We start from the raw sequence: 24985 nt of genomic DNA, 5'->3' as shown, positions 1-24985 counted from the left end.
CTGAAGGGTGAGTCAATTCAAAATTCAGGTATTCCACTCAAATCCATAGTCTGCCTCAACTCTGAAACCTTGTAAACATTCAGTTATGAAGTGAAGCAAACAGCAGGTTGAGATTGACTGCTAACTCATAGATATATTTTGTTTTCTTTCTTGCTCTGATTAATATTTTATTCCTTAAACTGTGCTGCAAACTCCACTGAGACTATACTTACAGGAGCTACATTATGAAAGAGTGACAGATTGTGGATGAGGAGAACCTTTTTCATAAATCATTTCCCTTTGCAACGCTTCCATTTTCTCTTCTGTAAAATAGTTAGGTAAAAATACCATATTCTTTCTGGTACTAATAAGAAAATTTGTAAAACAAATGAATTCTTTGACTCCAGGCAGTTGCATTTTATCTACCAGCCCTCAAAATACAACAACAAAGGTATCAGAAGCTTGAGCTGGTGTCCCTTCCTGCTTGCTAATAAATCTGCTTCTTTTTCTTTCACAATTTCTTCACAGATATGGGCTTCAACCTCTCCAGTGTTAATATGGAAACCACCATTTTGGGTTAAAAAAAAAGTACTTTCAGTCTATCAGAGTGTAACAGTATCATTCCATTGCACATTCTACCTCCTTAAGAGGTTGTCACAGCAGCAGTAAACCAAAGATTAGTTAAAAGCCATGACAAAATTGTAACATTCCTATATATAAAAAAACAGGCGATGAAATATTTCCACCCCACTGAAAATTCCTGCTCTCTTACGTCTTCTTAACTGACACTTAGTGCTTGGATAATAATGAGAACATAGGAAAAAAAGATTATAGCTTTATGTTAGTGACAGTAGAGTTATGGCTGAAGATCTGCTTTCATTCTAAGCCTTCATTTTCAGCACTTACATCTTTCTGAATATATTACCCTTTGGGCTTCCATTACACATGCTTGCTTTCATCCCAAAAGGTGGTAAGTGGCTTTTTTGCTTAGCCTTTTTCTTTATTCTTTCTTAACATTTTCTTGGCTATTTATTTGATACCTAAATATGTGAAAAAGTATCTTCATTATTTCATCAATAGTTCAGATTTATTGTATTTTTTTCTGCACATTAGTGTTGGTGCTTCTGCCTTTGATACAGTAGAGGAAATTTCTTTTAGAGATGACTATACAAAGTTCTTAAAACCTGCCTGCTCTGTTTATGTTTTTGTTTCTCGAAATTACCAGGGAATTTGTCCTTAAAGAAAGAATCCTAAAGTGTGATATCATGGTTACAAATGTAAATATGTGCTAACTTGTTCACAAAGTTGCTCTGTGTGAATAGTGGCTACACATATCTGAGTAATAAGAATAGATGATTTCTGACAGTTTAGAGCAGGATTCCACTCTCCTTTATCATGTGATGGGAAAATACCGTCTGTTTCACCAAAAAATGCCATAAATAAAGGCCAGAGTTCATACACAGCTTCAGTTTTGAATTTTTCTAACACCCACAAACAATAACCTCCCTGTGTTTATGTACAGTTTTGATTAGTGGGCTTGATGTGGGGAAAATGATGAGGAATGAGGAAACTCAAGTCCACTGCTACGGGTTCCTGATGGAGGCCCCAGCTGTCAGCCCCCAACAATAATAATTTCAGTCTCTTGGCTTTCATCGTAAATGGATTAACTCAAAAGATGAATTAACATTGAGGGTTTTGTATTTCAGTGAGAAACTACTCCATGTGCCTGTGCACATGCACAAAAAGAATGAAGGATCAGCAAAAAGAACCAAAGATCATTAAACACAAAACCCAAATCTTGAGTGGGAAGTTTCTCTCACACAACTATCATCTACAGTCTTTCGTAATTTATTTAAGATGATGAATATTGTTTATTTGAGAGCTTATCTAGGCACTTCATTATGTTTTTAACTACCATTAGGTGCAGATCCAGCAATATATCAATATTGTCCATTGTAATCCTGAAACAAAAGTGAGTTTGTAGAGAAAAAGCATCAGTAGAAAACAAATAGTTAAAATCTACACTATCTGTTCCTAGGGCCAAGTTTGCTGTGGTGCTTGACCCAACTGGAACTGGCAGTAGCATCTTGAAGTAACACACACAAAGCGTATCTGAGCAAGGTCCTCCTTGCCCTCAGGGCCTCTCTAAGGCTATAATTTCACAGTGGAAACGGTCCTGGCAATGCTGGCTGCTGCTGGTCTCATTAGGACTGAGAATAAGGTTGGTTTGTTTGTTTTCCTATTATTTATGCACATTTAAAACGCATTTAAATAAACATGTGAAGATTTCAGAATTCTTAAGTCTCAGACAGTGAGAAAACATAGAGCCCCCGAAGAAGGACATAAACAGACATTAACTCTATGGAAATACTGTCTTGTCTTTCCAAGCTACCATAGGGCATTATAGGGGGAGACATCCAAGGAAAATCCAAGGCTGTATATCACCACATGCTGTGAGCAAAACTCCTGCAGTCATAACCTAATCATAACATCTGATGGCCTCTAAAAACTGCATCTTTTTGGAACAAGGTTTAGTTATGATAGAGGTAGCATAAAAGTGATGGCCTTGAAAATGTGTGGTTTTCTTTTAAAGGAAATAGTAAGTATGGGTCTAAGGCATAGTTGTATCCTTTCTCTTCCTTCTTTTCCATAATTTTCCCCCCTCTCCTCCCTCAAATCTCTCACAATAGCTTGGTCAACAGCATTTTCTTGCTTCATTGGTTTTGAAAAGGACTTGCTGTTCCCTGCTGTTAGATTATTTCCAGGAGACTCTCAGGTCAATAGTCATAACATTCCTTGCTTCACTCCTCCTTTTCCCCACCCAGACAGAAAAAATAATGAAATTAAACAAAAAATAAATTAACAAATTAAGTTGGGAAGTGGGAAAGACAAGCATGTTTGTATTTTCGTGTTTAATCCAGAGATTTAAGGTATGGACCCTTCTTTTTGTTTTCAAGCACCTGGTCTTTGCATGCAGTTGCCTTAGGAAATTTCTCCTAGCAGCTAGGTTTCAGGTGAAACTACCAAAGAAATATAGGGACCTTTAATTGGTATTAATTTTATTGCAACCTTAAAAAAGAAAAAAATTCATTGCTTCAAAAAGTCTAGGAGACATTGAATGTAAGGAAGAACTTAGCCAAAATAAACACCATCCAGTTGTGGTTACCTTAGATATTGGTTGTTTAGGCTTTGTTTCTACTCATTGTCAGCTTTATTCTAAGAGTTTATAAAAGATGTTCAGCTGAGGTATGGGTTGCCACCAAATTGATGCCTATTTTGGCCCATCCACAGCAGCCCAGGACTGCAGAGAGGCAGGGCCAGCTCATGCTCTGGCTCCTGCTCTTTCTCACACTCTTTCTTGCCAGGTTCATTCAGCAGTTTTGGTAACAACTGTTTTACATACAAAGGTGTTTTAGGTGCAGACTTCTCAGCCGTGGTTCATCTGCAACTTTCCTTCCCCTGCCTCCTCCTTCCCCTAAAAATATGTGTTTAAAAGTGTCCCAGGTTAGGACTGCCAGTATAAAATAAAGGTATTATGTTTGTCTGGCACTCAAGTAAATTTTGGTTAATGTTGGGATGGATTTTAATTTTCTGTGACTGCTTGAACTGATTAAAATTAGTTTTAATTTTGTGGGACCAAGTACTTGCAAACAGAGAAAGTTCCTGTTAACTGAAATGAAAATTTGATTGTATGGTGTTTAAACAAGACAAGATGTGATAACAAGCAATCGTTGACAGTTTTACAGTTTACAAATTAGGGAGAGACCACAGCAGGTGGATTTGACAACAGCAGAAGTGAACAAGAAGACAACTCAATATCCTGCTAACCTGTCTTGGGAATAAACACATTTCCTTTATTCCTCACAGGATTTTTGTAAATCTGATTAAAACTGTCTTTTATGTGCATCTGAAATTGCTGTTATTTGTATGTGCCACTGAAGAGTCACACAGTTATCCAGTGGCCAAGCTGCAACCCTCGCTGAGACACTGAATGCTCTTCTTGGAAAAAGAACCATTGGAATTCTAATCTCAGCCTTATTCTTGCTTTCTTGAGTTTGCCTGGCCAGCTTGGGGCACCCAAGACAGGAGAGGAACTTTTAGTATCAGTTGTATTTTAGAACTAGTATTTGAATTAGTACTTAGTAGTGGCATGGAAATAATTAAATTATGATAGAACTCTGAGCCAGTAATACAGGCAAATTCAAGACAAGATTTTTGTGATAACCCCAGTTTGGGAGCTTGAATTTTGCAGACTTTTCAAATGCTTCAATTTCTCCCCTTCTCTATGAGATGCAATGTGTTCTTTTGCCTACTTACAATCCATATAGTGCAGGACCAGAGAGATTGTTTTGACCTTATATTCATTACCAGCCGTTAAAACTGTTAGTTCAAGTTTTTGCTTGTACTTTGTGGATGAAAAATTCGAGTTCTGTTGATGATAAACCTCTACTGCATAAGCACCTGCTCCCCAAAAGGTTTAAAGAAAAAGATAAGTTTTTGCTGAAACAGTCCCTATTTCAAAGATGGTTGTCTTGCTCATACAAGACAACTAAAGATAAATATACTGGATAACTGTCTTATCCACATATTGAGGGAATGTCTTAAGTGTGAAGATATGGAGAATGACTAAGTGTATGTACCTTTCTGGCCTAACAGCAGTTTTTCATACAGAATACAAGAGTTTGGGCTGTAGAAGTTGAAGTTTCAAGTTTTGCTTCAAGACAGAAACAATATAAATCCTTTGAGTCTGGATATTTTGCAACACGCTGCTGCTTTTATTTCACACAATCACAAAGTAGCCGAGGTTGGAAGGCATCTCTGGAGTTCATCTAATTTAGCCTCCTGCTCAACCAGTCAGCCACAGCAGGTTTTCCAGGATTTTCTCAAAGGATAGAGACTACACAACCTCTCTCAGCAACCTGCTCCAGCATTTGATCACCTTTAAAGTTAAAAAAAACCCAAACCAAACCAAGACTTTAAAAATATTTAAACAGAATTTCCTGTATTTCACCTTGTGCCCGTTTCTTCCTATCCTTTCACTGGGCATCAATGAGAAGGGTCTTGTTTTGTCTTCTCCTTACAGCCCTATGGGAATTCATACAGTTTTACTTATCTTAATGGAAACAGATGAGGAAATTGTGTGGGATGCCTGAGTGCCTATGATGCCCAGCTGTTTATTTTCAGAAGAAGATTTGGGAGTAGTCATTTACTCTATTTTCTAATACAAGAACAAGGCTATGAGCCACAAATTGCCGCAAGCTGGGACTATACAGTCCATAAATATAACTGTGCTTGGCTTGTTATATCTTCTCTCAGACTTTGGTTACTGAGCTCTGTTAGGGATAGGATATTGAACAAAACTGGGTTTTGGCATGACTTAGTACATCTGCTTTTACTTTCTGAGACTTTACAGTAGTTTTAGAGGGATAGATGCAGCTAGCTTGCTACAGTACTGCTATTCCTGGTTTATCTGCATAGTGATGTTGATTTAGGGGTTGGACATCTTTTCAGCTTGCCATACTCTCTCTGCAGAGGTGGAGATGGGCTGCAGCACCAAGCACAGGGGAGGATGGCCTTTAAATGATGCTGCACCAAATGGTTGCTGGCCGAAGTGACTCAGGAGCTCCTATATTTGAACACTTGGAATAGTGTCCTCCAACAGGAAAGAAAACTTGCTCCTAGATGTTTATCTTGAAGCTTGATTATTTTAATTGTAAATAAAGGCTAATATGCATGTATTATAACTCAGGTCTTGTTTGCTTTTTATAGAGTGTGAAATGAGCTTCCACTTGTAATTGCAGGTTTTCTTGATTGACGTGAAGCTATTTTCTCTGTAAGCAGACACTTCTCAGTTTCTTGCTTTGTTCAGAGTATGAATCAAAAAAACCAACTTGGAAATAAAATTGATTTGCAAAGTGGTTCATTTCCTAATGCCCCAGGACAGCAAGGACTTCTGAGTTAGGCAATTACATACCCTTAACATGATTGTTGACTATTCCCTTGAATGAAAGCTGTACATTCAAGAGAGATCTCTCATTACATGATTACAGCACATATTCTCCTTGGAAGATACAAGGCCCTTTCCCTTTGGATCCTGCTTATGAATTTTTACAGCTTGGAGAACTACAAATGTGTTTGAGAGGAAAGTGTATCTGTGACCAATGGAAACATAAAAGGGGAAGAAAAGTTGCAAGACTTCACAGACCTCCTGAAATTCTGTGTCCCTGTGCATCAAAGGCTTTGCTTGCTCTCTGAAAGATGCTGTTTTTATCATTGCACATGGTATTGCATCCTTTGGGATGAATTCTGCCAGCTATCAATAGAATTATTTATATATGAAACCTCTCAGGTTAGCAAAGGCCCAGGAATTCAGCTGGTCATTAAAGAGGTAAGTGCATTTTAGTGTTCTGTACACTGTGCATTCCAGTCAGCCCCAAGACTCCTTCCCTCTGCTGTGGCCTCTGTGTTCAGAGACTGGGTTTCTGGGCAGGAGAGCCTTTCTCCAAATCTACTGTCTTGTTTAGTGATTTCATACAGTCTTGAACATTGTAATTTGTAAAGTAAATCTATTTCAATACAAAAGTATTCTATAAAATCTGTTACCTCTATAGGCCAAAATTAAGTTTAACATGTTCAAAACAACCCTTTTTTTTGCTATCTGATCTATTCTCTGTTTATTTCTGCTACCACTGCTGTCACTGAATCCAAACTCTCTGTGTGTAAACAGTTGTAAACACTTCTTACCATCTTTTCCAGTACTGTGAGTTGCCTTGAAGGCACATAGGATAGAAAGAAAGAGGCAAATAGGGGATTTTCCATATGGTCTGAATACTATTTGATATTTTAGGAATGCTATTTCCCATTTATATCCATTCATCTCTTTGAATTTCAGCCTTTAAATCATTACCTTTTCTCTCAGGACTGCTGTGAGTCTTAATTCATTAATGTCCGTAGAGTGCTTTGAAATCTGTAGATAAAAGAGATTATAGAAGTGGAAAATATTAAAGGGAAAATGTGAACTCACAACCTCTATCCCTCCTTCCCTTACCTCACCTCTTCATAAAGATCTTTGTAACCATATAAACTTACCTTAGAATCAAGGCAAATATATTTTCCGTTGATGTACAGATAACATGAGGTTGCAAATGCCCATTTTTTAAAGAATCTTTTTCATATTAAGAAAGTTAATGTAAAAAACTTCTTAGCAATGTTTTTAATCTTCTATTCTGTGCTCCCCCAATTAAAATGTGGTCCTGGTTATATTCAGCTGAATCTTGTAGGACTGCATCCATGCTGAAAGATTCATACTGCTCTCTCCATAGGGTTATATTAGGAAACAGAAGTTCTTCTATCAGGTTTATGTCACTTCAGACTCTAAAATAACTGGCATAAAACAATCTTTTCAAAATGCGTCATTTGTTCTCTAAATGGGAACCATCTTCTCTATCCCAGCATCTGCGCTGGTTTCTGTACAGCAGATTCACAGGATGATAGGATAATTCAGGTTAGAATGACCTCAGAAGATCTCTAGTCCAACCTTCTGCTCCAAGCAAGGTCAGCCATGAGATCAGATCAGGTTTCTCAGGGCTTTATTCAGGCAGAGAATCTCTTCGCCCACCAACTTCTGTCTGGAACCACTAGATCACCCAATGAACTCAGCTGCTTCTGTTTTCATTCCATCTCTGTAGCCAAAAGATTGCCCATGGTCATTCCCTGTAACTTCTTTTCCCCTGTAAAGAATACTGGAGAGAAGGGAGGGTAAGAACTGTTAATGAGCCTAAGGGAGATAAGGCAACAGCCTTTTTGAGACCCTGGAGTACACACTAAGGACAGACTTAGAGCAAGGAAATAAGGGTTGCCACCTCAGCTTCTTGGTTTGGATATTGGAAGTCCCATTCTCCAGGCCTGGTAAGATCAGAAATTCCCTCTTTGCTGTTGCCATTGACTAAAATCTGTAGAGAACTGCTTTTTTCAGGCATTCAGGATCACCCTCTTAATCCACATGGGGCATCCCACACTATCTTTCACTGTCTCCAAGAGGAAAGGCTCAATTTCCTGTCTTCTTTGTCAGAGTGAAAAGACCAATCTGCAGCAGAAGGTTTCAGTTTTCTCTCAGTGTTCTTACAGCCCCCAGCTGGGCAATGCTTTGTGTTACTGCAATTTTTACTGACAAATAGGATGGGGAACTCTTTATCAACAGGGAAAACCCCTACCAACCTATTCAATGTTCAGTTACAACATTCTTGATATCCAGGTTGTCCAAGACAGAGCAGCTAATCATGTTTCTAAAAAGACACCATTGCAGTGTATCTCATCTTCCTTCTGGAGTTCATATTTATTTCTGACAACAGCCAGTGTATTTCAGACCTTGTCCTTTCTGCTGCTGCTATGACATTATCCTGCTCTTCCAGTTCAGCCATTTAAAGTCAGTAGAAAACTCTAGTGGTCTCTTTATTTGCAGACAGAGCAGATATCTACAAGCCAGTTGTGGAGACTAGCTAGTTTCAGTCTATATTTAAATACTCAAATGAGCATATGGTTATTCAGATTTCTCTTTAAACTTTAGCTCTGAAAGTTTCTCCTGTGTTACATAAGCATGTGTTGATATAATCTGGAATTTTGAGTTGACTGTAATATTGTTACTAGATATTAGACTAGAGTTGTTTTACCACCACTTCATCCTCAAAGGAGAATTAATCATTGACTTAACTAGAATGCTAATATGAATGATTGTGTTGTTATGCAAATGTTGATTTATTCAACTTTTTCAGCCTTCTAGGTCCCTTTTGAAAACAAGCTTAGCCAACCAAACTTAACAAGCTTTCACTTGACTGTGTACAAATGTTAAGTAAACAAAATGTTTTTCCTGCTTATGCTTGCAGTATTCAGCTTCATTAAACATGTTTATATGCAGTCTTTTACAGCCTTCTGCAGTGTACATGACTAACTTGTAAGACACATTTCTCTCAGATAAAAGAAGACATAGAAAATGTTTTGGAGAACTCCTTTGAATGTAGCTCTCCTGAGACATTCTCAAGGTGTCCCATTCAAGCAAAAAAAAATCTCAAATCTTGAAAATTGTGAGGTGAAAAAGGGCTGTCATGGTTTCACCTAACCCCATACAGCTTACCGACAGGATCGAGGAGAGAATCGGAAGAGTAAAATCTGGAAAACTCTTGGGTTGAGATAAAGACAATTTAACAGGAAAAGCAAAAGCCACACTCACAAGCAAAGCAAAACAAGGAATTAACTCACTGCTTCCCACGGGCACGCAGATGTTCAGCCATCTCCCAGGGAGCAGTGCATCACGTGCAACAGTTACTTGGGAAGATAAACACCATCACTCCAAATATCCCTCCCTTCCTCCTTCTTCCCCCCACTATATGCTGAGCATGATTTCGCATGGTCTGGAACATCCCTTTGGTCACTTGGGGTCACCTGTGCTAGCTGTATCTCCTCCCAGCCTCCCAAGCGCCCCCAAATTCTTTGCCAGCATGGCAGTACAAGGAGCAGCAAAGGCCTTGGCTCTGTGCAAGCCCTGCTCAGCAACAACAAAAACATCTCTATATGACCAGCCCTGTGTTCAGCATGAATCCAAAACACGGCCCCACACCAGCCACCGTGAAGAAAATTAACTCTACCCCAGCCAAAACCTGCACAAATGTGTAACAACAGGTCAGGTTGGCTTCTATTAGATGGAGTTTGCACAGAATAACACATAATAACCACTTTGCCCTGTGAAGGTGTCCATATTAGTGGCATCCCTGCTGCCAAGCAGGAATCCTCCTGTTACACACCAGTTGCAGGCTGAGGCCAGCATGGTGTGAGGGTTCACACATCCCACTTCCTTTGGCAGCCCGGGAAAGGGTTTGTTTCCAATTAGGCAGCCAGGCTTCAGAGGCCAAGGAGACACAAACAGCAGAGAGAATTTTAGGAATGCCACCACATCTGGCAGATGTTCAGGGAAGACCTTGAGAGTGAAGACAAACAACTGAGGCCTGCCCTGAGCCCCACCTACCAAAGCAAGGATTAAACAAGTGTGATCAAATTGCTTCTTCCTACTACACAAGCCAATTCCAAGATTTTGGTGCCACGATGCAAAGTAACTACTTGACAGAATCACAGTATAGAATGATGGCCTTTATTAAAAAAAATCTGATATCCTGAGGGAACATCCATACTGGTTAAAGGAGAGCAGGTTGCTTCAGCTGTATGGGAACACTGGTGATATTTTGGGGCAGTGGCTCACCAAAATCCCAACTTGATGCTGGCAAAGGTGCTTCGTTGTAACAATGAGTGACCATGGAGGATGCTGGCTGTCCATGGATACAAGCCATGGAGGACGCATCCTACTTTGAAGAGGTACATATTCCAACCATGGAAATACAGAGTGACAACTCCAAGGATGACGGAGATGCTAGATAATGATAACAACAATTGGTTGTTTCAGAACATTTTAACTAAAATATAAGGCACTGTGAAGTAAATTCTTAGTTCATGTAAACCACTGCTTAGACATGCTCTTGTGATTGGTCACTGAATCTACCCAGCTGTCCTCATGAGCCATGAGTGAGGAATCCATGTATTTCTTACCAAAGAGGGAGGGGTACCCACCTTTTAACAAGTACAGGGGGGACATAATTCTTAGAGAACGGCTGTCCTTTTTCTTTTAAAACTGTAACTTAAATTTTGGTGTTTGAACTTTCTCTTTAGTCTAATGGTTTTCAGATCATAGGAGAGGTAAATGGGTGAAACAGCACCTAAGACATTATATACCTGTCTCATTCAATTGATCAGCAGTTGATTTCATTTTCCAAACCTAGATGATTTTTTAAAGAAACCTTTCATTTTTAAAAAGCAAAACAATCCCCCTTGTGCCAAAGAATACAACGAAGAATGACAGCATCTGGCTGTCCTTAAGAAAACCTATTAGCTATCTCAAGAGTTAATCTTTCAAAGATTATATTGGAATTCAGAGAGGTATATAGATTCTAAAGATGCATTCTATCCCCAAAAGCAACAACTTTTGTTAATGCACATGCATTACACAATAACATCTTAAAAATGCAAAATAAGACATTTTTAAAAATTCATTGCCTAAAGTCAGAACTCATATGAACATTCAAATTGATTAGCTACAGCCAAAAGCTAAAAGGTACATAACAGAGCCTGAAAAATTAATGAAAGCTTTGCTATTTTAGTTTACCATCCCCGTTTTTCTTCTCTCTTAACACTCCTACCATTGCAACCATCAGTTTTGTAACAGAATGTTTTACCAGACCCTGCAGCAGACACACCGACAAATGAATTCGAGATTGTCCTGAAAAGTCTGTGAAAACACCTCAGGAAATGTTGGCTCTTACAGTCTTAGGATCAAAGCTGAATTTTCTGAAGTTAAATGATTTAAATTCTTTAGATGATGAATTGCATGTAGCTCTTCACGAATGTTTTGTTTTCTAATTATGAAACATTTTTCACATACAATAAAAACTGGTTCTTTAAGAATACGAATATTCAGTATTTTTAGGCATCTTTTAATGTTTTAGAACTGAACTTTCTGTGACATTTCGAAGTGTCAGAGGAAAAGGCACTTGCAAAGGAAGCCTCATATTTTCAAATGCTTATGGCAAAGCGTGAGATTATGGCATCATAGCTTTCACAGCATTTTAATAGCCTTGTGGTAACTAAACTGCATTGGGCCAGATCCTGCTGTCCATGCTGGGATCACCACTCCAAAGCACGGCCAGTGACAGTGTGCACTTATTCACTGTGGACTTGGTATCTTGAAGTTCCAGCTAAGACCAAGGGCTCATTTAGCAAAATTTCTAGAATTTGTGGTAAAAGGCAATCTTTGATTTAACACATTTACAGTGCATGGCTGGCTGTTAGATTTTATCCTGTGGGAACCCAGTGAGCTTCCACAGTACCCAGGGTGGGCTTAGATGACAGAAAGCTGACAGATTCAGGAGTCTAGAGTTCTAGGCTGGTGCTCCCACCCCCCCATCATTTCACTTCTGGGAACATACTAAAAGGCTTTTTCATAGGAATTGTATTGTGATTTGAATGGCATTATCCCTAGACTAAAGGTGTATGTTTAAAGTGTTTTCTTACCTGTGGTTCTGTATGGACTCTTAAACAAGAGAATTATTACTGTGTTAGTGTCCTATGAGAACTTGGTCCTATGAGTCCAAGGCTGTAACACATGATTACTTTTACCTATCTAACAGGCTGGAACACATCAAAAGGATAAGAACCAAGAAGAAGGGGAATAGCTTGTGGTTTAGATGCTGATGTTAGTTGGGAGATATGATCTTGGCAAATTCCTCTCATCAGCTCTGTGCCGTAGCTTTCTGTTTCTAAAACAGAGATTAAAATGTTGGTGTTTTTTCTCTTGCCTTTTGTCTGTCTAGATTGTAAGCACTGGTGAGGGTACACACGTGCAACACCTTGTATGTTAGTGCTCCTTGCTACGATCACAACATTTAATCAATAAAAATATGCCTTGTGCTTCTTTGATTGATAAAATGTTGAATGTCTCACTAGTCTGAGCTAGAGAAACATGTTTTTCAGATGACCTTTAACTGGGAATAGTAGGAGATCACTGTCCTTGCCTTTCAGTTGGAGAGTATGAAACCAGTAATGCAAATTTTCAGGCTCTTGGTATGCAAATTAACAAAAGAGGTGGCAGTACACACATCTTTTCAAAGCTCAAACCATCACATGTGCACAGGAAAAAATAAAAAAGGTTACACTTCTGTAGTTTTCTACAGTCAAGCATTCTTTCAAAGGGAAAATCCATCACTTTGAAGAATTTACAGAAGAAAACCTCCACAGCAACTAAAGCTGCAAGCAAACGAGTGAAAGGCGAAATGCAACTGCTGAGAAAAATAAATAAGGGCCTTTACAGCAGTCCCATTGAATTGAAATTTTCCTTTATCACAGACTAGGCTGTTCTAATCTTCTTTTCTACCTCTAGCCACATATTTTAAAAGAAGATTTTCTAAACATAAAAATGTTACAGTAGAAGCAGAGTTTCTTGCTAATGTATTATAGACCATCTCTTACCGTACTAAAACACCAACTGAATTTCACCAAGGAACCAGTTTGGCTTAATTTTTCATTCCTGTTGTCTGCATGAGAAATATCTACACAAAAAGTGGCAGCTGAGTCACGCATTGATACAAACTTCATCTTCCACAGGAGATGGCATTCAGCAAGTGCACCAAATGCTTGCAAAGGCCTTGGAGTACAGGCAAGACTGAGCATCGTGGTGAAGCCTCCTGCAAGACACATTGTCCTTAAAGGTCCCAAGAGCCACAGCAGCCCAGACACTTGTGACATCTTGTTTTTCCAGGTAAGCTTAAACAAAACCTCAGGCAACCTAAGTTCATAGGCTATTTTTTAGAGAGGCCACATTCTTTAACACTTAAAGTACAGAACTAAAGAATGGTCTAAATGAGATGTAAATTTTGTTTACTGGTGTTCCATGTCAGCAGATGTACTGAATACTGGGCCGAAAGCTGTAGCTCTGCCGAATCAACAGCCTTGAATATCAAGCTAAAAGCAAGGTGACACTGTAGCCATAATTTTATTTGAGAATGAACTGATTTTTCTTTGCTCAAGAATGAGGTGCCACAGAAGGAGTCACATATAGGACTAACTAGGGAGTTTAGGCAGAAAATGAGGAAAATGCCTTGAAAACCCGAAGTGGTGCGAGGATAGGAAGGATGAAGGGTGATACTGCTCCTGAATATATACTCCTGAGGAACAGGAATCATTTCTCGTCACGCTGGCCACTCCCAAAAAGTGGTTGGCAGTGGCCATCCTGGGTGTCTTGGACTGTAGCCAGAGCAGGCAGTGAACCATGACCAGCTGATTGCCCTCAGAAATCCAAAGTCCCCTCAACACCACCTACTTCTGTGCCTCCAGCCAGCCTTGACTTTGATGGTAACAATTCTGCTCTAAACACAGTGTGTTACAGCACTCCTGCTATAAAAAGGTGTATTTCAGTTTGAGGCTAAATCTTTCTATATAAACCCCACCTATTTCTCATCTGTCCTGATATTTGGTAGCGCTTCTTTTGCTTCTCCACAGAAGTTGTGTGGGCCAGGTTAGCTCAGATATGGGGGTGACCAAAGGAATATCTGGCTGCTTGAGGTCTGCTGGGGCACAGGCACATGCCTGCACTGAAACCACCACAGGCCAGAGTCATATTGGACGGCAGGTGGCTTCTGCAGAACCTTCTGGAGTGTGGGTACATGTAATTTCCAGAACTGGTGTTGAGCTGCCAAAGTGGCTCTGTAAGGAACTAACTTCCACCCAGCATAGCTTATTAGCCCTGGCTTGTTAAAGCCTGCGAGGCTCCAGAGCAGGCTGGACCTGCTCCAAGTAATTGCACAGAATATTCTGAGTTAGAAGGGACTCACAAGGATCATTGAAGTCCAAGTTCTGATTGGCCTGTACAGGATTAAACTCACAACCTTGGTGTTATTAACACCATGCTCCAACCAGCTGAGCTAATCTCAGGGTCCCACACAAGGATTTGCACTAATAAGAGGGTGATACCAGGTTCATATCGGTTTTTTTTGAATACATACCTAATTGAGATGTGTTTGGTACCAACAATATATTGCATTAATAATACTGTATGTGCAACACAGCCTTGTGGCTTCTCTTGACTGGCATCCCCCTGGTCTGTGTGCCTGTTTCTTTGTACTGGTCTTGCAGCGATGCTCCTACATCCCAAGGCGTGGGATGGGATGTAGGACAGCGGGCTGGGCAGACAGGGGATATGACCTGACGTGTCCCAAAGCCCGCCCGCACCGCTCTGCTAGCGACATCGCGTCTTCTTTCTTGGGGCAGGTGACGCGGGAGAGCCAAAGGGTGCCGGTGGCTGCTTCTCTGGTCAAGGTCGTGCGCTGTCAGGCCGGTCCGGAGCCCAGGGCTTGGCGTGGCGTGGCCTGGCTTGGCTTGGCATGGAATAAGCCCCGCACGCAGGGTGCGGGTGCGGACTGTGCGGGCCCTCCCACCGCCACCTCCCCGCGGAGCAGCCGCTCCCGCCGCCCCTCAGCCGCCTCTCCCGCCCGGAGCGCGGGCCCCCATTGCCTCCGCCGGCCGCATCCCCCGCCCACCCATTGGCGTCCCGGCCCCACGTGGGCGCGGCGTTTCCCGGGAAGGAGGGGGCTCGACGGAGGGGGCGGGCGGTCGTTGTCCTGGCGACAGGAGAGTGAGTTGTGGCGGCGGCGCGGAGCGGCGGCGCTGGAGCCGGAGCCGCAGCCGGGCGTGCAGGGCGGCCCCTCGCCCTGCCCCGGGCGCATGGGCCGCCGGCCCGCGGGAGGAGCAGCGCCCAGGGTCGCCCGCCCTCCCCGCCGCAGCAGCCCCGGCAGGTACCGGCGGGGACCCGCCCGGCGCGGGGGAGCCCGCCCGGCGAAGGAGGGATGCGAAAGTTTGTCCCGGCGCGCCGCTGCCGCTCCGGTGGCGGGAGAGACGCGGCCGCGGGCGGGCGGAGCGCCGAGCCGAGCCGAGCCGAGCCCCGCCGGGGGAGCGGCTCCCGGCGGCGGGAGGGGGGTCCCGGGGGGCTCTGCCCCATCCGCAGCGCGGCTTGGCGGGGCCGGCGCCGCCCGCAGGAGCGGCTCCTCCGCGCTGCCTCCCGCGGGGGCGGCCCGGGGGGCGGCCGTGGCTGGTGCGGAGGGTCCGGGGGTCCCTCCCTCGGTGCACCCGCCCGGATTTGCGCGGTCTGGCGGGCTGAGCCTCCGGCGGGGGTGGGCGCGGGTGGGGTTTGCCGCCGGGCGAATCTTGCTGCTGCTGCCGCCCTCTGTTATTATTTTTATTATTATTTTGTCTCGTGTGGCGTGCGGGGCAGAGGGGCGCCCGCCCCGCCCTCAGCCCGCGGGTGGAGGTGTCCCCGCGGGGTTTTTTTGTTTCTCACCTCGGGCCGCGCCACAGACCCGCGGAACTTGGGAGCTGCCGGGCTTCTGTTTTACGTGGAACTTGTGGATTTGCTTGGCTTGCTTGTTCTGAAACACAAGTCAGTGGCGGGAATGAAGGATCTCTGATGCTGCGAGATTGCGTGGGTTTTTTTAACGAGAACCCCCCCTCAAAAAAAAATTGTTGTTAATTTGCTCTGCTTTCGATGAAAGACTGGCAACCAGGAGGCGTGTGCGGGGATCTGGGTACCCAGCGAGGTGTTTCTGAATGACATTGCCTGCAGGTCGGGGTCTTTTGGGGCTGTGTGCTGAGGATGGACCCTCCTAGGGCACATCCAGGTGCAGCCCTTAAGGTTTAAATTTAAGAACGTTAACTCACCTGTGGTTCATTGAGATCGTTTATGTATTTAACCCATGGTCAGGTGTAGCCTCTCGCGTTCTTACAGCTGTTTATTCAGGGGGGTTTTTCAGTCGTAGCCCACCTGGGTCCAGAGCCAGGGGGTTCTGGATGTTGCAGTGGTGGGAAAATGAGGTAAAATTTTGGGTCCCTTGATATTTAGTTGGTTTCAGTGTCTCTGGTTATGTGGTGATTTCCCCAGCAAATCTTACCTTTTTTTTTCTTCCTGAAGTTTTTGGTTTGTATTTAATGCCAATTAAATTGGCATTAAATTAAATTTGCCAGTAAATCAATTTCCTCAATTAGAAACATGGAGAGATAAAAAGTGAAAGTTCTTTTTATTGAAGATAGTAAGAATAAAATTCAGTCTAGTGGCTGATCAGAAATGTTTCTTCAAGCTTCAGGATACATTTCTTTTTTCCATGTTGATACCTTTTTTTTTTTAAATGTATGAAGCTTAATGTAGCTAATTCATGTGATGACACTAAATACCTGTAATACATGTTCTTAGGTTACAGGCATATACCAAGTACTATATACAAATATACTATGTACAAACTCACATGTTTCCCCAGAGAGTCTGTCTGCTCCCATGATGGTTAAAGCTGTAATGTTGAATGCACAGGAACTTCCAGAGATTGCACTTTTTCTTTTTCTTTTTTTTTTTTTCTTTTTTTTTTTCCTAGTTCAGGGGACCTTTCATGTTGTCCTTAGTTGCACTGGTTATGTCATGCTATTCCAGCATGGCATTACACGATGTGACTGATGCAGTCTCATGTGTCACATCACAGTGAAAACACTGGAGGGAAAAAGTTTTCCTTGGTGGGACTTAAGGATATTTATAATAGTTGGGGTTTTTTTGGTGTGTGATATTTGTTGCTAAGGTCAAAGGCCATTCACTGCCTTCAAGGTACCTTTTAGATTTCCCTGGTTATTGGCAGGTTTGAAACCACAGATCAGGAGGCCATTCTGGTTCAAAATAAAATTTGAAACCTCTTATTTCTCTTTAAAATGGTTAGATGTGTTTTTAGATTATTTTCAAATGGCAAAGCACAGCAGCGTTGCTGCAATCAGTTGTATTCTTTCCTTTGCTCTTTAGAAGAAAAAGAACTGGATTAATGACCTACTGCTTTGTGGTGAGGAGCAGTGAAAGAGCATTTGAAGTGGCAGGCAAAAGCAGTATTTCTACCTGTTGTCTTGTCAAGATTTTTGCCTTGGAATAACAGGGGACCTCAGCATGTAGAACAGACATTTCTACTGTGTTATGAAAAATGTATTTTATTTATGCTGCTTATCCTTTAGTGATGGCAGGATGTCTGATGACTTTCTTTTTTATTAGTTCCTTTGTTACATAGGACAGAGGCTTGGATTTTTTTTTGGAACTTGTCTCATGACCAGGCTTGTAACAACATGCAGCTAAATATGTGGTTTTATACCATGCTCAGCTAATGTGGCTGAAATTGATTTAATATTTGGCCTTTTTAGTATGGAATTCAGTGTAGTAATTTCCTGGTGCCTGCATATTGAAGCCTGCTGATATTGATCCCACCTTACAAATTAACTCAGGAAGTGATTTGTCTCTTGTAGTAAACTTGTGCTTCTCAGTGCAAAAAAGAACAGCAGTATAAGGTGTTTGACTTGCTAAGCTGTGATTTCAGGCACCACTTTCTTTCTCGAGTAATAATAGAAACTGTATGAGTGTGCTCAGGATTTTGGGAGGTGACGCGCAATAACCTTATAGACTGTGGAGAAAAATTCTTGGGTGAGAGACCCCAGAATAATGGGTTTGGCTTTAGGAACTCAAACCCTTCAAGGCTGGGTTTTGAGTTGATTCTTGCAGGCTTCAGTCAGTGTTGCAAAAGGCTCAGAGGTGGTGTGCAGTACTGTCGTTCTGGGGTGTTTTTATGCAAGAAGCCCCAAAGACGAGGTAATACACTAAATAGGCATCAAAGCATTTTGAGAGGCTTGCATGAAGTGTGCAGTATGTTCAAAACATGAAATTATTGTATCAGTTCTGACTTGTGGCTCCTGGTGGTGGGCAAAGAATATCAGTAGCTATGTTTTCTTTCAAGCTGGTAAAAACTGCCTTTTTCCCCCCTTTCTAGGTATTTGTTTGAATACATAGAAGAAGATGACAAGCGTGCATGGATGGTTTTACGTAATTAACACCTGCTAGATTTGCAAAAGGCAATTATCACTGTGAAGTGTTTACATTGATTTATGGGAAGAAGGTGGCCCATGAGAGGGATGCTGATAATATCAACACAGTGGATTAAATGCACATTTACACCTTTATTGACATATAAATTATCCGTGCCAGGAATGCACTGAAAAGGCTGCTGATGGAGCAATAATGTGGCACAAACTACTGGGTTTGGATTCAGCTCTGTCATCCTTCTGTAAGGCATGTACATGGAAAACTTCATCTGAGCTACTGTAGGATATAGAGGCTCCCAGAATGACTGCTTGTTAAGATAATGAGCAGTGATGGCAAACAGGAATTTAGAAGGATGATAAAGGACATGGATGAGGTTTGAAGGAATTATCTTGCTTTTTTAATTATTTTTAGATTTTTGTTGTTTATGCTATGGATTTTTAGAGAAAGCTTAGAGGCTGGAAGAGTCTTTGTAGCTGGGAAATGGAACCTGGCTCTGAATCCAGCCAACATCAGAAAAGAAAGACTGTGACACATGGACTGGAAGATCAAAAAAGGGTAAGTGACAAAAGGCGAAAGCACTTTCTGCTTAAATTGCTGAAGGAGGCACAAGTGGCAGAAGAGCTCCTTATAACACTTCTATCAGTTGCACTTGCTGCTCACTATGCTTAGCCAGCTCTACATCTCTTCTCCTGATTATATGTTTTAGATGTTTGTTTTTGTCTTTAAGCTTGTTCCTATGTATGGAGTAAAGAGCTGAGGGAAGGGGAAATTGTGATATGAGTGAAAGAAGGGAAAACCCTCTAGAATTGTGGCTGTTTGTTGATGAGGCATACAGTGAAAATGAAATATATTGACTCTTATTGATTGACAACTTATTGGTTTATTATAAGTTTAATTTTTTTTAATTGATACCCTTAGCAGAGAGGTTAAAAAATTGTTTCCTTGGGGTTTGGTGTTTTAATTTGCTGAAAATGTCATACACTTGTCAGTATCCTCATTGTCCTGGTGGCTGTGTTTGCATTTTACTGGAGTTTCCGGGTGTAATTTTGACTTGAAACAAAATGCACAGTGGAATGTGCCCAATGTCAGCTGCTGGACCTTGTTTTCTCCAAGTGGTTTGTGAAAGCTCTGTGTGTCAAGGTAGTGTTGTATTATTTCATCCTAATGGATTGGTGCTTTAAATTGACCTAAATGAAGTTGCAGTCTCAGACAGACTCTGGCTTGTGAACAACTGGGACTTGAAAGTTGTTTTGTTGGCACCAGTCAAGCAAAATGTAAAACTTGACATGTTTCTACTGAATAAATCACGCCACTTTCCATGCAGATTTGATGGGCGATAGAAAACACTGTGTTCAGCTTTGTGTGGAGAGCTGCTTTCCCCTGTATGATTTTTATTTCAGTTGAAAAGTGAGTTGGAAAAAAAAGTGACTGTCAGCTATTATTTTGCTGTTCAACAGCGCTGCCTCATTTTGGAGAGAGGGAGGTTTGTGTCACAATTTCATCAAGTCTGCTGAAGAATAAAAGTGGTTTCCCTGTCACCCCATTAGAAATCTAAGCGGCCTGGAAAACTTTCAGAAACTGGATAAAATGCAGCTGTTTGCTTAGAGAGAAATGGCATTTGGGGACCGTTTATTTGGGGAACAAAATGGAACTTCTGAATGTATTTTAATTGCACCAAGCAAGATCTATTAACTGACAAACTGCCAAGGTCTTCCTTCTACTTCTTTCAAGGAAGCATTTTGGGACTGAAGTAAATCAATATGGGTTGTAACAAAATCCTTCTATTGACTTAATTTCTGGAGGCTGCTAGAACACTTTTTTTTTTCCCCCCTCCTTAAGTGTACAACATTATGCTGCATATGGGGTGTGATGGGAAAAACATTTGCGACCTGTGACACCAAAGTAGACTATAATTGTTTTGATGCACCAAAATTAATATGCAATTATGTCTGTCTCTCCTTGCTGATAGGTATGGAAGCCTACATCTCCCATCTGCTCCTGGCTCTGGGTATTTGGTGCACATGTAGTTGGGGCCTCTGAATGTATAATATAACCCCAAGTGAGGCTCAGTGGCAGCTGGGATAACATCAATTGGTCATGCTTTGCTGACATTCATTTTAACTTGAACTCGAGCCGTCATGGAGATTATTAAATTTATAATGATATATGTAAGATCCATTTTAATGGCTCTGCATGCTTGGGTGATCTCTCTCACTTCTGTTTGCAAAACAACTCTTAATAGAGTATTACATTTCATTTCCTATAGAATTTTTCAGGGAAAGGTTACTGAGGAGAGGTTTGCTTAGACTTGTGTTTACTGGGAAAAAGCGATTTGGAATAATAATGTTGATGCAACTCAGTTGTTGTTATTATGGAGTTGAACAGTAATATAAACTTTAGTGGTTTTAAGCTTGAAATTCTGAGATTTCTGGTAGGGTAAAGTGGATCTGTGATCATGGGCCATTAAAATTAATCATCAGTAGACACTTTTTTGTTATTGGAAATGAGACTTGTGCTGGAAGAAATAAGACCAAGCTCTTTTTAGGTTGGGTGAGTGCATTCTCCTTTTTAGCACCATATATTTTATGGACATAAAGTCAAGCATTGTTTAGTGGTTTTGAAGCAGTAAGAAATCATTGTGTATACGTACACCCCTCGATGATGAATCTGGCTTGTCTTTCCTAAGTAAAATACAGAATGCTGGGCTTGCATTTGTGGTGTAGAAATAAAGCTTAATTTCCTTTTTTAGGAGGGGAGGGGGAATAAGTGTATTTCTGGGTATCAACTTTGTAGCTGTATTGATTAAAGGAAGACAAGATTTAGTATTTGTGCTTGTTTTTTAGAGGTAGGGGGTTTTGCTTTCTATGTGTTGGCTGATCTTCAAGATGTCAAAACAGGGCTGCCTCTGACAGTGCTGAAATCGGTCGAAGCAGGTTCTTTTCACTCATCACAGCTTGCCAGGCTGAGGTTAAGAGGACTCATATTAATGTTTGGGATAGCAATGCATTTATGTACATATCTTAAGTTGGTTCTAGTGGGAATTACATAGCCAAATTCCATGTAACGTGTAATACAGGAGTGAAAAATTTGATCAGGTTTAACAACCGTATAAACAGACCATCTGAAGGTAGTAGGATTACTAACATGAATACTAATGTGAATAAAGTGAGCAGGTTTTATGCCAGTATATGACCTTTGCAATGAAGTCTTTAAATGCAAGAGTAATAGAGGTGATACTGCAGATTTTTGTCTGTAGAGTTTGCATGTATATTGTTGTTTTGATATAAAATGGATGATTGCTCATGAGTGGTAAATTCAGATTTTCTTTATTTTCTTGAAGAGGAGACTTGAGTTAAAAATTGCTGCTAAAACAATCTAGTTAGGTACGTTTCCATGTCTTGTGTCATGAAAAATTTAGTACTGCCCTGTGTTCTGATTAAATGTGTTTTCTTCTGATGACTGAAATGGAATATTTCTTCAGTTGATTTCCATCAACTTCATTCCTACTCTTTCTGCCTTTTCATTCAGATCCATAGCTCTAAGTTAGTAGGACATGCTAAAGAAATGTGTATGTGCAATAGTGACACAAGTGTCTTCTGCTCTACTTGAATGAACACTCTGTGATGGATGAGTAAAATATAATTGTGAAATGCATTCAGACTTTGGAAGCATGTCTGTAAATGTGTATTTTATGCTTATATGTGCTCTGTTGTCCAACTAAACTTTTGTCTCTGCTGGACTTGTATTTTAATTTTTTCTTAGAGTTTTATTTGTACCTACCTGGTGTACTGGGCCAGTCGGTTTTAGGAAGGACTGTGTTTGTTGTCAGCAGCATGGTAATATTGCACCTCACAGGGCTTATAGGTGGTTGGTTGCTTTTGTGCATGGGTTTGTGGGTATTTTTGGTTTTGACTGCAAAAAAAAATTGTCACCCTGGACTTTGAAATATCAGTTTAAGCTACCTGGACATGCTACCACAGAGGCAGAGTAGATTTGGCACTGGACCTTGTAAAGCCAAACTGATGGTGGTCTTTCAGTATATTTCTTTTCCCTCTTGCTACTTTGTAGTAAAGATCTTCATCTCTGTTTTTTTTTTTTTTTAATTTTGAATGAAGAATGCGTGAGCTGCAGTTTTACAGTGCTAAAAGCAGACTAACACTCTTTCATGGGGTGTCTTCTCTCTTGACTTGTTTTTCTTGAAGCAGTTGTGGTGATACACGACTGAAGCCATATGCTACAGCTTTCTCCTTGGTTTGTATTTTTTCCTGGTTTATTATTGACACCCTTCCGATTTGCTTGAGGATACTTTGCTGCTGCCTTTATATCAAAGTCAGTTTAAAGAGCATAAGTAGTCTCCACTTGTATTGACCTGCTCATTCTGGGAGCTTGTGTTGTTTAAAGCAGGGTAATGGTGGCTGAGTACGATGTTTATTAGTAGAATTTTGTGCTGAGACAATAATGCAATTGGTGGGTGCTGTGCTGCTGAGCCAGTGTGAAAGCACTCAAGTATAACCGCTTATAAATTTCAGCAAGGCTTACTTTATGAAATTACAGCAAGCTGCTATGTGGTGTTCTGATAATTTAACTAACTGGGCTTTTATGGAAATAGAAATGCAATAAAAATCCACTGAGCAAGAGAACTGAGAAAATGTCAACTTCTTTATTTTGCAAATGTTTAAAACCTTCCATAAACATCACAATCTCTGTAGGATTTAGTTCCTAACTGTGGGGTTTATGATTTTCTTATAGTAATTAAGATTTGTTAGTAAATTTACATTAAACCTTATATTCACAGAGTCAGGTTTGGGAAGTTTAGTTACATGGATGTGCCTGGGTGATCCAAGGCTTGGTTTTTGCTTTGGGATCTAAGTTTTCTGCTCTTAAGATGCTTCTGAAACCCTTTTTGTGGGTGTGCTGTCTGTGACTATTTTAAATCACTCTTCACTAAGAAATTGGCTCAAAGAAACAGGTAGTTATATTCATTTTAGTGATGCTGATTTTCACCTTGATGGTAAAGGTATCACCTTGATGCTACAAGGTATTCTATTTTCTGTAAAAGTTCTTTCTGCAGTGGTTTTAGTGAGAGTTGTATGAGTGTGATTTGGTATTGGCAGTCCTTTCCCAGTCAGACTCTGGTCTTAAAGGAATTTCCCATATTGACAAATATTTTTATATAAGGTAAACAATGGATCTTGCCTATTCAGCTGATGTCTCCTGTAATGTTTGTCTAATTAAAGGAATTTTGCAAACTTTTTAAAGTTGGGGTGATTTTTTTTCCCAACTTGTGCAAGTTCACATTAGGATGTGGTACAAAGAGTCTGTATTGATGTGGACTAGACTGCAAGAGATGAACTTCATGTGCTTGGGGACTCTGTGGTATAGTCTCATCTAGAATTGACTCAAGGGTAATTCTATCAGTCTTTCATCTTTTTGCCCCTACCTTTCCCCAGGTCTGTTACTGTAAAATGAAAAAACCTTGTGTGTGATTTCTTGAGGCCTTAGACTTGCGCAATTTTTTGAGTTTTCTCTCTGTTTTGTAAAGTGAGTAAACTATACGTAGCACATGTACATGTGCTGTGACTTTCAGCAATGGATGTAGATACATGTGGCTCCTAAAAACAACAGATGGAATGTGTATGGATGGGATTTATAAGGTGAGTGTGCTGCACTGTTTATTTCTGTTCCTGTTGTGGTCAGGTGAATCTGTCAGTTGTTCATATTGCTAGGTTATGCAATTTCTGTTAAATGGCATGTACATCAGAGTAAATCTAGCTTAAAAAGAAATACTTTTTATTGGTATATTGGCACAGTTCTATCCTCCCTGACTGACAATGCTAAATTGAATTCTTTAAGTCCCTGTGGTTGAAGCAGCACAACACTAATTTCAGTGAACAACAGGAAAATAATGAACAAAAAATTCTGTCATTACCAAGATGGTATTTTCTCTTCCACATACTGAGGGAAGTTCATTATCTTAAAAATAACTTGGCTAAGGAGTTCTGTCTGAAGTTCTAAGGATGTGGAAGAAATATCCATGTGTAAGCGGATGGTGTTGTAAGACAATGGAACATAACTTTGTAAATCATTTGGGTGTGCTTTGAAGATTCTAATCTCACAAGTGGTTTAAGTGATGAAGGACAATATTGGCTTTCCACATGAACAGTGGCTTAAAGCCTTTGTAGGAGGGAGGGAGTGAAGTTGATCAGGAGATGCAGCTATAAGTAGGTGATGAGATGCATAAACAACTGCTGTTTGTGTTGTGGCTACGTAGTAAAGGGAGAATTACCAATGAAGCATTGCACTACAAAGGAGAAGACTCTTTAAATCTCTGTTGAAAACACCTGTAACACCTTTTACAAACTTGCTGATGGCACTGATTTAGCAGGATGCCCAATTTTTTATCTTTGTTAACCAAAAATAGAGCATTAGGATGAATTGCAATGTGGTTGGAAGAGCCTGACATCCACTTTCCCCCACATGAACAAAATGCAGGACAATTATTCTTGTGGGTTTATTCCAAAGTCC

General features: G+C 40.8%; 1 protein-coding gene across 2 annotated transcripts in view; it reads left to right on the top strand.

The window, feature by feature from the left end:
• The first annotated feature begins 15317 nt into the window (after positions 1 to 15317).
• The window catches only part of NAV2 (neuron navigator 2), a 389060-nt gene continuing 379392 nt past the window's right edge, over positions 15318 to 24985 (top strand). For both annotated transcript variants that reach the window (XM_027696304.1, XM_027696303.1), the window contains exons 1-2: positions 15318 to 15365; positions 18408 to 19015. In XM_027696304.1, the coding sequence (XP_027552105.1) occupies positions 18941 to 19015 (75 nt within the window). In that variant the 5' untranslated portion in view covers positions 15318 to 15365; positions 18408 to 18940. The remainder of the gene's footprint in view (positions 15366 to 18407; positions 19016 to 24985) is intronic.

Source organism: Neopelma chrysocephalum, unplaced genomic scaffold (assembly GCF_003984885.1).
Source record: "Neopelma chrysocephalum unplaced genomic scaffold, ASM398488v2 Primary Assembly neopelma1_106b, whole genome shotgun sequence".
Classification (NCBI taxonomy): Eukaryota; Metazoa; Chordata; class Aves; order Passeriformes; family Pipridae; genus Neopelma; species Neopelma chrysocephalum.
This window is presented reverse-complemented; position numbering and strand designations above follow the sequence as displayed.